General features: G+C 35.9%; 1 protein-coding gene across 7 annotated transcripts in view; it reads right to left on the reverse strand.

Annotated features, from left to right (window-relative positions):
• The window catches only part of LOC110462582 (DENN domain-containing protein 5B-like), a 41,762-nt gene extending 23,982 nt beyond the window's left edge, over positions 1–17,780 (reverse strand). For 2 of the 7 annotated variants that reach the window (XM_021516590.1, XM_021516585.1), the window contains exons 1-14: positions 17,664–17,780; positions 16,428–16,537; positions 15,509–16,043; positions 14,135–14,155; positions 11,917–12,042; positions 11,393–11,577; positions 9,821–10,586; positions 8,567–8,717; positions 8,209–8,299; positions 7,252–7,284; positions 3,608–3,733; positions 3,054–3,200; positions 2,310–2,406; positions 941–1,003 (exon numbers count right to left, since the gene is read on the reverse strand). In XM_021516590.1, coding sequence (XP_021372265.1) covers positions 941–1,003; positions 2,310–2,406; positions 3,054–3,200; positions 3,608–3,733; positions 7,252–7,284; positions 8,209–8,299; positions 8,567–8,717; positions 9,821–10,586; positions 11,393–11,577; positions 11,917–12,042; positions 14,135–14,155; positions 15,509–16,043; positions 16,428–16,537; positions 17,664–17,757 — 2,545 coding nt within the window. In that variant the 5' untranslated portion in view covers positions 17,758–17,780. The remainder of the gene's footprint in view (positions 1–940; positions 1,004–2,309; positions 2,407–3,053; positions 3,201–3,607; positions 3,734–7,251; positions 7,285–8,208; positions 8,300–8,566; positions 8,718–9,820; positions 10,587–11,392; positions 11,578–11,916; positions 12,043–14,134; positions 14,156–15,508; positions 16,044–16,427; positions 16,538–17,663) is intronic. The other 5 variants (XM_021516591.1, XM_021516589.1, XM_021516586.1 and 2 more) reach the window with 4 other exon arrangements.
• Between the last annotated feature and the right edge of the window lie 62 nt (positions 17,781–17,842).

Consider the following 17,842-nt stretch of genomic DNA (forward strand, 5'->3'; position numbering starts at 1 on the left):
CTGACATAGCACATCATTCCCACACTGACGTAGCACATCATTACCACACTGACATATGATGTATCAAATCATTACCACACTGACATATCATATCATTACAACACTGACATATCACATCATTACCACACTGAATACGTCAGTGTGGTAATGATGTGATATGTCAGTGTGGTAAGGAGACATATCAGACTAAGTCAGGTTACAAGTTATGTTAACTTAGTGTTGTTATAACTACATGAAATATGTGTATATTTTGATAATTTTTCATGGTCTCCGTTTTCTGCACCTGCCACATTCAATCATGTACTTGCATACGAAATCTGGTTATTCCAAGTGAAATAGTACAGAAGATATGTCCTGGACAAAATTTTGGCCAACTTTCATATAAAATGGGGCAACCCTCCAATAGTAATGGCCAGAACGAAATGTAACTTGCAAGTGTACCATTTCAGAGTGTGTTGATTACATCAGTGAAGTTTCATGAAATTCAGGTAAAAGCTATGTAGAATGGGAGTTGTCTGGACACAAACAGAGGGACACATGGATTCCAGTATACCCCTCCTACTTTTGTTGTGGGGAGTACAATAATGATAGATGTAAGCTATAGCCTGTTGAGTTTCTACGAGTATTATACTTCCAAGGATTAAGTTCACTCACAATTCATTTTTATTAAAAGCAGAAATGGTCTGTAATCAAAAGGTAAAAATCCCCACTCTACAGGGGGATGGGGGTCTTAAACAGAAAACACTAAATCCTTAAAAGAAACAAAACAAAAGGAAACTAAACGAAAATTACATGACTGCCAAAACCGAATAAGAAATAAACAAATGCTGATCACCAAATTAATTTAAGTTGTAAAAATTAAACCTGTCCACCAAAAGGTTACATAAAATGCCATACTCATGTTACAGTGCAGGGCATGGTATCCATAACCACAGCTTACCTATACACCGACTTTGTTCCCACTCCAACCAGTTGTCATTGGGGGTAGGATGAGTTACCTCCCCTGATGAAATAGGACCAGTGTTATCTACATAGACATTAACCAGTGAATATGACCCCATGTGTCACCCGTAATGTAACCTCCTTCAAAAGTAACATCTAGTTCTCAGTTTTTGTCTTTACATTTTATAAATCCAGGAAATTGGATTCTGTTCCTGAAAGATCAGGTATCTTCTTAACCTTCTCATATGTCACGATAATGATGCTAACTCCTTATAAACATATTCCTACTTTATCTGTCATATGTGGAAAACCGAAAAATACAAAAACAATTTGTAGTTTTGCTAAATTATCCCTGATAATGATGTGCATAATTAAGATTCGATGTACAGAGAGTGACAGGAAATTAGCCCGATTTTGTAAACAGCAAAGAGGTACAGACCAGGCTGTAATGAGGGGAGATAACTGTTCAGATTCTGTATACAGTGGTATTTCTTAGACCCAATAATACTGAGGAATATAACAGCTAAGACTCATTACCTGTATAACTGATGTGGGGAAGCAATCACACATGCTAATATCAATATTTTTTTTGTGAGCATCTAATTTTAGCCAAAAGGGGATGATAAAATCACAAATAAATAAGCCAAACTTTTGATCACATTCTGAAAAGAATCTTCACATTTGCAGAAGTAAATAACTTTTTAAAATTTTGTGCTTGGTATTTTATTATCAGATTGTTCTTACAGGTTATATAGTGTTCTTCAGCATAATTTGAAAGCTGTTTTTAATTTCTACGTTTCAGATTGATAAAAAGATGGCTTAAGCCAAAACAGTATTCAATAATAATAAAGGGAGGTAATCACTCAGATTCAGCAATACCAAGTGGAGGTAATCACACAGAATCAGTAATTATTAGGGGAGGTTATCACACACATGAAATCAAAACTAAAGCAATAAAACAGCGTTAGTTATACATGGGAGGCTAATAACTCCAATTTAGGAGAGACTGCCTCACATCAGTTATTTTCAGAGCTACAGAAAACAATAGTTCATTACCAGTAAGTACAATTAGTAAATGTGTTTCTAATTCTATGTTCTCTGTACACTACTATACAAGTATATTGGAGTAATTAGTGACTTAGTACAAACACTCCACACAGCTTACAGATTATACAACCATTAACCGTCAATTAGACAGAAGTCAAAATTTACAGTTACTTAGTAAACACATTCAATCCAATACAGTTATCTTTTAAATGTACACAAACAACCACACAAATTCCTTACAGATTACCACACAGGTTTATATATTAACACACTTATATAGCCATTCACAGACATTTGTAGACAGAGGATTGTTAACCTACCTGGTGATAGCAGGTTAGTGTCGAGGAACTTGTTGCCTTGGTTACACTCCTCTAACTCCTGGAAACTCTTTAAATGGGACCACAGTGCCGACTTTCCCTGTAGGCAGGAAATCTTGTATATACCAGTCTACTCACCACTCAATCTAAATATCACTGACCATCATGTCAACAATCAATTATAACTGAATAAGTGTATTATCCATTCAAATAGTTTAAAATAGGGACAATATTTCGGTATCCTATAGGTCTCGGTGACGTTTTGCCAACATGAACTCTTTCAATAACTGAGGTCAGAGATCAAACTTTAGACCATAGTGACCTCCTTGAATATCCTTAGATGTACTTGCATGCCAAATGGTAACTTCAGGTGAAATAATATGCCATAAAACACTTTCTTTAAGGAAAGTCGATAACACAAGGACGGGGTACAAACCTAAAATCTAATAAAAGAATATAAATTGTTATTCTTGGACGTATTCGGTGGCCGGGGGCGCAGTGGATAGCGCACTTGGCTTTCACCAATGTGGCAGGGTTTGATTACCCAATTGGATGTGAAAAGGTATGTGTTCACCTGTCCGACCATGTAGGTTATCTCCAGGTAATCCGGTTTCCTCCCACATTAAGGCCCCCTGCGCACTAATATCCCGGCCAACAAGAGCGATTAATATAAGTTGAAATAACTTGTTTCATAACTATTGTAAAAAAACATTTATTTTTTGAGATTTAGATTCTTCGAAGTATTACCTTTTTAAACTGTATACCATGTCCCCAGATCCTCTCCAGTAGATCACACAGGCTGGCTATGAGGGTGTTTTCCTCCACTCCTGTGATGTTACCGTGTCCAAGTTCCACTGCCTCATGGCCCATCTTATCCACCAACATACGCTTTGTCTGCACAAAGTTTTCAGTGGATTTTAATACAAACATAATAGTTTTAATAAACATTCAAATTAATGTCTGCAACTGGACCAATACCAACCATCCCCTAACACTTGAACTCATATGACAGTATCACTCACCTTAGACTTACACTCACATGTCAATCACCTTAGACTTACACTCAGATGTCCCTCACCTTAGACTTACACTCAGATGTCACTTATCTTAGACTTACACTCAGATGTCATTCATCTTAGACTTCACTAAGATGTCACTTATCTTAGACTTACACTAAGATGTCACTTATCTTAGACTTACACTCAGATGTCATTCACCTTAGACTTACACTCAGATGTCATTAACCCTAGACTTACACTCAGATGTCATTCACCTTAGACTTACACTCAGATGTCACTCACCTTAGACTTACACTCCTGTAAGAGTGTCTCCACAAACTTCCAGTTGGTCTGGGCCATACTCGCTGCGGACATGTCAGAAAGCTTAGGTTGACGCAGACCTTTAGTCCTCGCCTCCTGCATGTATTTCTAATCAAACAAATTGTAATGAATTAGCTAGGTTTTTTTATTTCTTTTTTAAACAAATTATTTACCTGGTATTATGAATTACTGTTTTAACTTCTTCATGAAACCAGTAATTTTTCGTTAATTCTAAGTGAAGCTAACACCGAAAATTTTATTCTTTACAGAGTAGTCAAATGAAATTAAACACTAACTGATTCTATTGATATCTATAAAATACATGTGTACACTGTTGATATTAATGTTTACTTTAATGGTGTCAATCTTTGGAGTATGTAAAATTTCGACAGACACCATCAATAATCAACACTTTAACTCAAAATTTGGAAACAACAATTACATGATTGTTCAAAAGAGAGAAAATACATGTGCATATACCTCGTACTGTAGAAGGTAGGTGTTGTACAAATATGTATATCTTCACAGAACACATTCAAGACAACAATAACAGAAATGTAAGAGTTTCAAGACATTTATATACCTAATTAGTTGCTAATATAAGTAAAGTATCTTTTAAGTATTTTGAACAAGTACATTTATGACCACTCAAACTGTGAGGACAATATGGTATTGGGAAAAATTTAATTACAAGATGAAAATGTGAAAATTCAGCTTATCTACTCCTAGCAAAGTGGCTTTCAACAGGACCCAAATACACTAATTTTACCTATAGAAATACTGAGGACATAACTTTTTTATGCACAGAAAGATACATTAACATCCTTTACAATGTTAATCTTTATAGTCATGCTGTGATAACAGGAGTTTGTTGGATTATTTAATAACATACAAGAGATCCCAGAGGGATCTTGGCGCCCACCTTTGTACCATCTTCGTTAGTTCTTTGTCAGTTTGATCTTTTCTCTTCTTTCCTCTAATCTGTTTGATCGAGTCATGTTAACAGTAAATGCACCTTGAGGTAACTTTTGATCTAAACTTAATACTGATGTGTATGAAAGCCAACCTTCAAAGTGAGTTTGTCATTTCACATATTTACTAGTACAGTACTTAATGTGAAAGAAATAGAATCGATCATTGCAATATGAGAAAGATCTGTTTAGTTCTTCTTTTAATCCATTTTGTTGTTATGATCAGTCTCAAAATATAACATACACAACGAGGGATCAAGGGGAACCTACATTTAAAATTTGAGAAAGATCCCTCCTGTACTTCCCGAGAAATAGCGATAACAAACTTTCACTATCAAAATTCCAAGATGGCTGCCTGTCGGCCATGTTGTTCATCCGATCAATCTCTAAAATTGCCCTGCACAGCTAGGACCAAGGGGAACCTACATATAAAATTTAAAAAAGATCCCTCTAGTTCTTCCGGAGAAATAGCGGTAACAAACCTACACTATCAAAATCCAAGATGGCTACCTGTCGGCCATGTTGTTTATCCGATCAATCTCAAAAGTTGCCCTGCACAGCTAAGGACCAAGGGGAACCTACATATAAAATTTAAGAAAGATCCCTCTGGTACTTCTTGAGAAATAGCGATAACAAACTTTCACTATCAAAATCCAAGATGGCTGCCTGTTGGCCATGTTGTTTATTCGATCAGTCTCAAAAGTTGCACTGCACAGCTAAGGACCAAGGGGAACCTACATGTAAAATTTGAGAAAGATCCCTCTGGTACTTCTTGAGAAAGAGCGATAACAAACTTTCACTATCAAAATCCAAGATGGCTGCCTGTCGGCCATGTTGTTTATCTGATCAGTCTCAAAAGTTGCCCTGCACAGTGGCCCGGTACAATGTATATAGCCAACACAGAGTCACTGGGCAAACACTGGTGTAGGACTGGTAAAATGTATATAGCCAACACAGGGGCACTGGGCAAACCCTGGTGTAGGACATAGCCAACACAGGGGCACTGGGCAAACCCTGGTGTAGGACTGGTACATTGTATATAGCCAACACAGGGCAGGGCACTGGGCAAACCCTGGTGTAGAACTGGTGCAATGTATATAGCCAACACAGGGACACTGGGCAAACCCTGGTGTAGGACTGGTACAATGTATATAGCCAACACAGGGGCACTGGGCAGGCCACGGATTTTAGAGGTGACATGGAGCGAAGTCAGTTGTAAAACAGATATATACAACATTAAAACCACAGATATAAATCTCCAAGTCTGAAACCCCGGGGAATTACACCCTTTTTACTTCAGATATTATCTGACATCCAAATTTCTACAAATCACTAAATCTAAGCCAGTCTGACAATGTGTTTGTCCACTGTGACATCATGTCCACACATTTTTCTTTTTTTTTTCATTAATAAATGATATGCATTGTTATTTTAAAATATATATATAACATTACTGTTTCACATAATCAATCATACCATATAAGGTGTAAGAGGTATGAACTGTTTTATGATAATTATATATCATCAGTTACTACATCCTACTGTCTACATTTGCTTGACACATTTTAAAGTTAATGCAGAACTACAATAAAAATGACTGATGTCAAAATAATTTACAATGTACAACACTGTATGATCATAGGGTATATAGTGTATGGTCTAAATTCATACAGCACTCTTCAACTTCTTTTTTGTATAATCAGGAACTAAAATGTGTGATAAAATTTTGGTTTTCATGAACATTTTTCATATTTTGCTATTTAGAAAATGTTGGCAAAGCTGCAATTTAATTTCTGGAATCCATAAGAAATCAAACCCTTAAAGAACTTTTGGTCTACTTTTGTTTCGAGATTCTTGCTTCTATGCAAGGTATCATTGGTATTACTGAAGATGGGCATGTACCATAGCTTTGTGCCTTAGCTGTATAATTATCTGGCTGATAACTTATCACTGACTATAGGCTTCAATAACAGTGACAAAACACTACAGATAACTGTACAATCTCATCAGTAGAGCTACAAACCAATCACAAGATTTCCATGAGAGAAATGTTACATATAAATAGAAGCTTGTAGGCTGTAGTGGATTAAGTGGTGGACACCAACTGATGCTGACAGAAGTGTGTGGTGTACCAGAGAACAGTGGTAAGACATGCCTATAAGTATAGTTATAGCAGGACAAGATTTCTCAGCCGTTGTTACTCCAGTCATCTACACATAACAAATATTTCTCTGCCTCCTTCTGGCAAACAGTCCAATCAATTTATTAGATTTATTAACTTTTCATTCAATTCAGAGTTCTGAAGTAAATTTATTCTACCAGATACTGTATAGCAATTTTATTTAGCATTGGTATTATTTTCACTCAGAACACAATCTACATATCTGAAGTTCCATGAATCATGTGTAAAACACCACAAAATGAAAATATGATACCCAGCTATGTATGTGCAATACAAGATCAAATCAACTTTATTAAAAAAGTAAAAGAAGCAAAATTACAAAACTTTGAACCCGCGAAATTGAAATGCTATACAGTATCATTGTCTGATCAATACGACACTGTGTGACCTTGAACTTGTCTGATAGAGACTGTACAGCAGACAAAGTGAGCCGTGACTCACTCAGCAATGCACAAAACTCAAAATGTACTCACGAGCCACATTTTGGCATGCCTCTGTGCTAGAGCCTTCATTCAAAACAACAGAAACACAGCCTCCGTACAAAATCATCACCCAACAACATACAATATTTACTAGCCTACTTCTGAATTTATAAACACACACTTGTACTTAATTAATTGAGAAATTAAGTCTGAATGGTTTTGTACAATGAGCTGATCAATCAATGGTTTGAGACATATGAGACCATCCTAAGAGGTTTCCACATACAAAATTTGGTAATTGTAGGTAAAGGAGACACCTAAATGCTATCTATTTTGGGAAACATTAACAACTAAATGCTATCTATTTTGGGAAACATTAACAACTAAATGCTATCTATTTTGGGAAACATTAACAACTAAATGCTATCTATTTTGGGAAACATTAACAACTAAATGCTATCTATTTTGGGAAACATTAACAACTAAATGCTATCTATTTTGGGAAACATTAACAACTAAATGCTATCTATTTTGGGAAACATTAACAACTAAATGCTATCTATTTTGGGAAACATTAACAACTAAATGCTATCTATTTTGGGAAACATTAACAACTAAATGCTATCTATTTTGGGAAACATTAACAACTAAATGCTATCTATTTTGGGAAACATTAACAACTAAATGCTATCTATTTTGGGAAACATTAACAACTAAATGCTATCTATTTTGGGAAACATTAACAACTAAATGCTATCTATTATTTCTTCATTAAATAAGAAAATGAAATAAGAAAATTTTAACAAAATATAGCAATTACAACACATAAAGCGAGTATCTACAGTCTTCTGTTTGGTAGATACGATGTACAATGTCTTCTTATAAAACAATATCAAACCACTAGGTATGTCACTGTTTTATAAATAAACAACTCTGGTCCTACCGGTCCAACTATTTGAAACACAATAAACAAAAACAGACTATGTAAAACATTATCCCTTATTGTACCTCACGCTGGTCCGAGTTCAGCTTGATGTGTTCAGAGTGCTGCATCAGACGGTCCTTCCGTCTCCACTTGGCTCCTTCCCTAGATTTCCCTCTGGAAACAGAACAAATACCTGATACCATGTGACAACACCATGTGACAAAATTCTTCAAGAATCATTTCATCATGTCATTTTATATTCAAGCATTGTTACTGCAGTTTTCCTGTGTTAGTTTTATTTCTATGTTAGATCATAATGTTTGCCGAGATATTCTATGGTAACAGAGCATGCTGTCTTCAACCGTAATGTAACGCTACTGATATTATTATTTTTTTCTGGAATTCATTTACCATATGTTTAAATCCTAAATGGTAACCTACTTCACAGCTGTAGGTTCCTTGTTGAGAATCTCTGCATCTAGTTTGGGGAAGATGCCCGGCTCCTGGGGTGCAGTGTTCTCCTGGTCCTCCAGGCTGTGTGGCTTAGGGGACACATGGTCTATGTAGATCACACGCTTTTGTAGCATTGTCTCTGAAATAACAGCTACACAGTTGGAAAATCTAATATGTAACTTCACACTACACATAGTTAGAAACACTGACACCTTACTTCACACTACACACAGTTAGAAACTCTGACATCTAACTTCATTCCAAGAGGAGACATAATGAATGCAATTTCAAACCTACTGACACAGACTCACCACCAGATTCATACATGTATGTGTGTGTGTGATCTTCTGACACATACATGTACACCACATACATGTAGCCGCTAGTAATACCATGCGAGTATGTGTGTGTGATCAAACCTACCTGTATCTACTAGAGTTGTACATTGTGAGTAGCTGTGTGTGTGTGATCAACCCTACCTGTATCTACTAGAGTTGTACATTGTGAGCAGGTGTGTGTGTGTGATCAAACCTACCTATATCTACTAGAGTTGTACATTGTGAGTAGGTGTGTGTGTGATCAAACCTACCTGTTTCTACTAGAGTTGTACATTGTGAGTAGGTGTGTGTGTGTTCAAACCTACCTGTATCTACTAGAGTTGTGCATTGTGAGCAGGTGTGTGTGTGATCAAACCTACCTGTATCTACTAGAGTTTTACATTGTGAGTAGGTGTGTGTGTGTGATCAAACCTACCTTATCTACTAGAGTTGTGCATTGTGAGCAGGTGTGTGTGTGATCAACCCTACCTGTATCTACTAGAGTTGTAAATTGTGAGCAGGTGTGTGTGTGTGATCAACCCTACCTGTATCTACTAGAGTTGTAAATTGTGAGCAGGTGTGTGTGTGTGATCAACCCTACCTTATCTACTAGAGTTGTGCATTGGGAGCAGGTGTGTGTGTGTGATCAAACCTACCTTATCTACTAGAGGTGTGCATTGTGAGCAGGTGTGTGTGTGATAAAACCTACCTGTATCTACTAGAGTTTTACATTGTGAGTAGGTGTGTGTGGGTGATCAAACCTACCTTATCTACTAGAGGTGTGCATTGTGAGCAGGTGTGTGTGTGATCAAACCTACCTTATCTACTAGAGTTGTTCATTGTGAGTAGTTGTGTGTGTAATCAAACCTACCTGTATCTACTAGAGTGGTGCATTGTGAGTAGTTGTGTGTGTGATCAAACCTACCTGTATCTACTAGAGTTGTACATTGTGAGTAGGTGTGGGTGATATTTTCTCCTAAGATTTCCTTCAGTATCTTAAGCCTGGAATCAAACACTCGCAGCTGTGGTTCTTGGTCTTCCCATTGACTTAGAATTTTATTGTCTACCATCGTTGTAAACATCTGCGTCTCTGTAAAGGATGATAAAAATGGGAGATAGCCCTCTGGCTGGTCACTAAGGAATGCTGCCTTGTCAAAGTTCTGCATCGACTCTCGGTTATTTAACCAGGCATCCATGTCCTGGTTAGGTTGAATCACAAATGTCTCGTACGAACTGAACAGGTGTAGGAAATGGTTTAGGAAAATCTCACGCACCGTATTGTTGAACTTAAGGTCCTCTATTTCCTTCACACTCATGGACGATGGGTCACGTGATCCTGCCTCCTTACTGTCCTTGCTCGGCATGTCCGAGAACTCTTCAATAGACGACCACACCCCTGTTTTCTTAGCAAGTGCAGATATCTTAGCAAAGGCTTCACTCTGCTGAAGAATCTCCATTTTGTTAGTTTTTAGTGCATCCTCCTTACTGAGACTGCGACGGGGACTGGCCTGTTTAGGATTTACTGCAGGGTCGGTCTTAGCAGTCTCCACCTTTTCCCGGTATAGTCGTGTCCGATGGATACTACACACATTGATGAGCTCTTCGGTCAACTCCTGGAGGTGGGGAAACCTTGGCAGCTCTTCTGGCACATCAACAGTCTTCTCATCCAAGTCCACAAAACACATGTTAGCCTGCATAAACAAGACAGGCATTGACAGGCTGACATGTACTTGTATAAACATTAATGGATGATTTCATGCCATCACAAAATAATTATTTGAAAATTTCATTTAATCCATTAAACTATATGACTTGAATCTACACACACATCTACTTGTAAAAATGGTGCCAGGAATTACCAATGGTTTCCACCATCAATTAAATAGTCAAGGGATATGGCTAGTCACATCGTAGTCTTCAGTCTATCAATTATATAGTCAAGGGATATGACGAATGACATCCTAGTCCTCAGTCTATCAATTATATAGTCAAGGGATATGACTAATCACATCCTAGTCCTCAGTCTATCAATTATATAGTCAAGGGATATGGCTAGTCACATCGTAGTCTTCAGTCTATCAATTATATAGTCAAGGGATATGGCTAGTCACATCCTAGTCCTCAGTCTATCAATTATATAGTCAAGGGATATGGCTAATCACATCCTAGTCCTCAGTCTATCAGATAATTATGTAATACACATGCACCACTCATTGTTAAACATCTCTACCAGTAATTTACATCAATACAACAAACATTATAGGTAAGAACTGCCATTATTTTTTATACCTTAAACTCTACAGATCTGATAAAGGATGAAGTGTTGATTTTAGATATACTTATATTTTGTATACATATAAAGTATGCGATGAAACTTCCATTATAAGGAAAAACACCACGAGAAATGCTGATTTACTGTAGAGACTATAAGCTGTATCAAGAGTAATTATATTTGTATTTGTATTGGAAATGCTTTAGGAGAGAATGTTTGATTTACCTCACTTGGAAGTTCTAACTCAGAACGGTTCTCACGGCCATGGTGAAGTCCCATAATGAATGGAACCGGAGCATCCAGGAAGTGTGTCAGAGACGCTGGCAAGATTGGCACATAAACGTGCTGCCATGCAAATGGGAAAACCAGCGTGTTCATACACTCTGCCACCAACATCAGTCTCTGGTAATCTGGTAAATAATCAGAATAAGATGACAAAATCAAACGACTTTTCTACAATTGTGACTAATCAACTCACACCTTATCCTTTTAATAAAACCTTCCAACTATGAATATATCTATTTTCTAAGTAAACTAAAGAGTACATTATTAACAGAGGTTTCTTGTTTTCATGACAGTGTAACGACATTAAAATTTCCTAGAATTGAATTTTCACAATATCATCATTGTTATATGAAATGAAATCTAGTTATTTGTTTCCACTGAATAAAAAGTGAAAATTAAATATTATATTCACAAGGTAAAAACTTAATGACATTATAGAATAATGCTGGAAGATTATAACTAACCGGATGCATAGATAAGGATCTGGTGTTCGAGTAAGACACTGGTGAAGAGTTGGATGATGTCCCTCACTTCTAGGGATCGGAACAAGTCCCAGAGGGAGAAATCAAATAAGGGTAGCTCACTCACACCTGTCAAATGTAGAAAATATATGTACAAAAACATCTATTATACTTCATCATGATCAGTATATATTTACAGGCATTATATATGACAGGCATACATCTACATTGATTATTGTATTTAACATAACAAGGGCCACTGCTCTGAGGACATGCAACACACCCCTAAGATTTTGAAAATATATCTCAAATTACAAATTGTAATATTCTGAATTCTTTTCTATCCCGCATATTCCTGGTCAGTTTTTAAGCTGCCATGGAACATTATCTGCTGATTAAATGACCAGCACAATCTTTCAGAATGATATATAATGTACTGCCTAAGTTATTTATCAGGAATTCAAGTTGAGGATAAAGAGATACTAGTGTCTCTGGTATGGTGGGAAAATTGTCAAAATATGAAGTATATGCTATTCAAGGAAAATTGGTCTGAATACATATATGCCTCCCTTTCATTGTGTCCAGTGCTCTTACCAGGTACTAGCTCAAATATTGTACTAGAATGCATCGTCATTATCATTTTGATTTTATCACAAATATACATCTACTTTAACAGGTCGAAAGTTTAAATATTATATTTATAATGGTATTATTAGGTACTGTTAAGCTTATTAATTTTAACTTTTCAATAAGTCAAGATATACTTATCTAATATTAATATAAAAAAAATCATATGATGTATTATGAAGTGTTTTTTAAATAATAAGATAAGCAATGTTTTCCAATATTACAGGTAATCATTCATAAAAAACTCTAATCAACATACTTAGAAAAGTGTTTACATCAAAAGTGCAGGCAGGCATTTATTGAACAAAAACATTATTAGTCAGTCGTAATCTACATTAACTGAAGCATACCTAGAATATAACATACAAAAATGTGTGCATATATGGCATATACGGAAAATCATCAACAAAATTCTGTACGAAAAATACATGTACCATCATGTTACACATGATAAATATAATAGAAAGCAAGTTGCAAGCAGATTACCAAATTCACTGTCTTTATAAAGGTAATGATAAATAACCACAATGACTACAAGCAAATGGCATAAACTTATTATAGGACAGCATTAAGAATAACACTGCAAATTCACAAAGACATTTATGTTAAAAAAAAATAGAATTCATTACATGTCTTTGTTGGGTTTAAGTAATGTGAAATTAAATATTTACTTTCAGAGCTTGAGAATACTGATTACTAAGGGGTTTTCCTAACTAATATGAGAAGGAAAATTGGACAACATTTGGAAAGTTGTGAAAAATTATGAAAACAAAAATGAGATTATTAGATCAGCACTAACGCTCAAATATACACAAAGATCAGCTTAATAATTTAGTATTGTCAAATTAAGGTGTGATCTATCAGGAAAAGTGGCTACAGTAGGTTAAGTTACAGTAAAATACACAGGCACAATTAACACATATTTGAGACCTGAAGAAATTAGATTGGTATAGGCCTTATTTGGTGCCTAATTGGTTAAAGAGTTTGATTTTCATCAGTAAAATCCCTTACCAAGGGACACAAATTATAAACACAACTTTGTTGCAAGCAAAAATTTGTAATAAGTATCACTGTAAAATAAAAACTTTATTTATTTTTACAACAATTATGAAACAATTTATAACATGCATGGCTGTAGGAAGTGTTTGCTGAAGAGTTTGAGCCTAGTGAGAAGTTAGGTGTACAGACTAATTCCCTTTACCATTGCTGATACAGGAGTTTACAACACACACAATATAACAAACCTTTCACAATGATTCTCACAGCTTAACATAAATATCGTTGTATATAAACTCTCTTAATTTTAAGACCTTATTATAGTTGAGGATACAAATTTGATTGCAGGAAACATTTGTGTAATTTGGATATTCTGATTTGATTTGGTGTATACATTTGTATTGACAAATTACATACTTAAAATTTTGTTGTCTACTTCAAAATTGTAATATGTCAATAGAATTTCTGGAAAATGAACTATACTCTGCTGCACTTGTTGATATTTGGCTGTATACATGAGATTGGGTTGTTAAAGGTTTGTGACATACAGGGATGATACATATATAGAGGTCAGACAAGCTGTAGGGCTGACACAAACCTTTCACCTCTCGCCAATCCACTGCAAATCAATCAAAACAATCATAAACAATATACATCTCATGGTCAAGCTGGACTATGACTTTGTACATAACACACACCCTAATGCATCATGTCAAGGTCAAGCTTCACAGTGCTGAATTATTGACCTGACTTTTGGTTAGAAAGATCTCTGTTTTATCAGAAATTATCAAAATCATTATATCAACATTAAGCGGAATTTATTACCATCAATGTGTTTTCTTCAATAAGTATGTGCTTGCACAACTTGACCATGTGCATTTCTGTTACTATATACATTAATGTACAGGTATATCATATAGAGTATAATCTTGTTTATTTTCTAAATAAATACTTTATCATGATGCAGTTATGATTTCTTTAATTTGTGAGAGTTAGCATGCATATATAATAACAACCAATGTTTTATTATACAATAATGTTCTTCCCCATGCAGTCTCACTATTAGTTTAATATCCATGATAATGTATAAGAGCATCATATTTACAGGCCTTATATATAATAGTCTTTGATATTTTATGAACAGGTATCTAGTGGAGCATGTATCACTAACAAAAGTACCTGTTCATTATCTGATCAGGATCTAGACAAGAAGTTGGAATGCTTGGACCCCAACAATTCAAATAACAACACTAAAATATTGCACTTTAATTTGAATAGATTTTCCTTTGTTGGTCAAACATACTTAAACAAACATTAGAAAGGAACCTCATATTTGTTAAAATTCTAAAGTTACTTTAATATTTGGTGTCAAAAGCAATATAATCCCCCCCCCNTCTAGTTGATGTTAGTAACCATGCAGCATGTAGTAGTATAGGTAGATTCCCATGCAGTTTGATCAAATCAATTATGACTTATTCATGTCACTGTCAGAATAGCCACCAAACTTAACATCGATATGTTGGGATACTAATTTAAACAATTTTTATCTGAAGGTTATTACATTGAAATACATACAATACCCACAGATCTATCAAATCAAAATTGCTTACTTTCCATGTCACTAATTAAATATGACCAATTATGTTACTAAATCCATTGACAACCATAAGCAACAGCAATTTAAGTTGCTGGTATACATGTGTGTTTTTGAAACGAAAACAAAATGTGTTGCAATATATTGGCCATGTTAACGTTTCAGGTCATTCATGTATGTTACAAAAAAAGTTTTTTTTTTTAATAGATCGTCTCCTATTAAACTTTATCATACATAAGTTATCTATTGAAGCTAATAAACTTAAATGTATTATATTTGTCTTACTTCATGAGGGTACATTTGTTTACATATCAATGAATCACAAGTAATTTTATTTTACAAATATTGATGTTTTAGGATTGCACTTCAGAAACTTACTTGGCCTCTGACAGAAGATAGGCATCTCTACACCATAGAATTTGAGGCTGCGACCAGGAGGAGGTAATGGAACCTCGTACAGAATGTTATAGATGTAGCTCTCCAAAGGCAAGTGTGTTTCTGATGGCTTTGACACAGCTTCATACAACTGTCGCAGGAACTGTCGAGATGCTCTCACAAATGGCATCTGAGTGATCAGACAGATTGTCTTCGTCACAAAAAGTTTGTCCTTCTGTGGGTCATAAATGCGGGCACTGTCCCTTGGACTGGTTTGTCGCTGGTGGTGTCCGGGTCGAGGACTAGTGTCCCGTGAGGAGCGTCCACTATCCATGGAACAACTGGCCACTTCCGCCTGGTACATGTGCTGCAGCGTCTGCATAGCAGCACTAATTTTCCTGTCATTAACCTCCTCGTAGAAGGTAAAGGCTGACCCAAAGTTACGGCTTCCATCTTCTTTTGTGATGATAAAGGAATGAAACTTAGGTCGATGTGAATCTTTTTGTGTTCGAAATATTAATCCTTTTGGCAAGCTGAGCTGTAAAGTGAATTTACAAAACGCAAAATAAGTACTAGTACTTGAACAAGCTTACCAAGAAATTGCAAAGCAGTGATACAAATATTGCAGCATTTTATCATGTTACAGGGAACGAAATTATTTGACCTTTAAGTCCTTCTGCAACATTCACCTGATGCTATTAATCTGAGAGTGATACGGGACACAATGTCAAATCATAATTAATCTACATGTTTTGAAGTTTTATAAAAATAAAAATATTCAATCAATTCAATATTGTCATGGTGCATTGATGTACTATGAAGTTTCATATGAAATGTTCAGCCAATTCATATTTTTTACCTGTTGTTAGAAGGACTTGACCTTTATTTCTCAATGTTTTCCCCCATATATATAACAACTTACCATGCCCACGGCATCTTTGTCGAAGGGACTCCATGGCACTGACTGAGGAAAGTGTAGTAACACTTTAGACTTGAATGGTCGGTCAAGGGGAGGACACTGTAAATTGTCACCTAAAACGATACAATGAAATAAAGTGAGCTGCTGTGTAGAGTACCAAAGAAATCTCAGGTCAGTGGTTTGATCCCAAACAGAGCCACATACATCCTTTAATTACAACAGATGTTTCTAAATATTTTCCCCCTAGTTGCATTAGTGGCCTTTCAGAGATATGGTCCTCTACAATGACACCAGGTTTGACAAACAATATATAGGGTGGTTTGGTGGTGCAGTGGATAGCACACTTGCCTTTCACCAAAGCGGCTGAGGTTTGGTTACCTGATCGGACGTGAAAAGGTTGGGGTCACCTGCCCGGCCACGTGGGTTTTCTCCGGGTACTCCAGTTTAATTTCCTCCCACACTAATTATAAGACCCCCTCGCGCTAACATCCGGGCCAACAAGAGTGATTAATATAAGTTGAAATAACTTGTTTCATAATTGTTCTAAAATAGATACAGTTTATATTTCATAACAATATATGAAATCATCATCATATGTAAAATTATTTATCTAATGGTCATGAGCTTCAATTAAACAAAAAGTATCGTGATTATGAGCTGAATAATTCAAATATTCCACCATCTGTATGCAGACAACATGCTATCTGATTACATTTCCTCCCAAAGCTTCACACATTCTGATATTATGTAGAAGGTTATCTAATTATCAGTAATTAGTTTACTATAATTAGAGTAACATAATTAACTCCAGCATGCACTGGCATCGTGTCTCAATATATTAACAATGTAAAAAAATAATCAAATGTAATTTCATTAATGAATTTATCTAAATGTTTTGTTCAATAGTAGAATAGAAAACCTATATATAGTAAACAAAGCTGGTGTCATCCAAGTGTGACCTGGTGATTGTACTCCATCACCTGATCATCTAGGCTCTTAATGACTGATGTCTGATCGATCTCATTGTTTGTTGTATGTTGATGTATTACTAGTTATGTCATCTGAAGCGACACTATTACTGTACACGTGTACAAATAACGTAACGAAATTAAAGTTTTACAAATCTTCGTCGGAAACATGAGACACGCAACACACCATTCACCCGTATGAGTGCGGATCGAGTTCACCGAGGGCAACACCCTGAATATCTCCAACGGTTGCAGAGGCTGAACCACAAACCTGATAGTGTATCCGGCTCCAATCCCGACCCCACGTCCAGCCCACAGACCACGAAGTAGTCGGCAAATCGACTGGGGTTACCCTGGTTTGTCATCCCGTCGCCTGATCCCTCGTGTGCTCTCGCATTATTTCAATCTAGCTCCGATGTGACAGTCGGCAAGTCTTCGTCGGTCGTCGAA

The sequence above is a fragment of the Mizuhopecten yessoensis genome, unplaced genomic scaffold, assembly GCF_002113885.1.
Source record: "Mizuhopecten yessoensis strain PY_sf001 unplaced genomic scaffold, ASM211388v2 scaffold10809, whole genome shotgun sequence".
NCBI classification, from domain to species: Eukaryota; Metazoa; Mollusca; class Bivalvia; order Pectinida; family Pectinidae; genus Mizuhopecten; species Mizuhopecten yessoensis.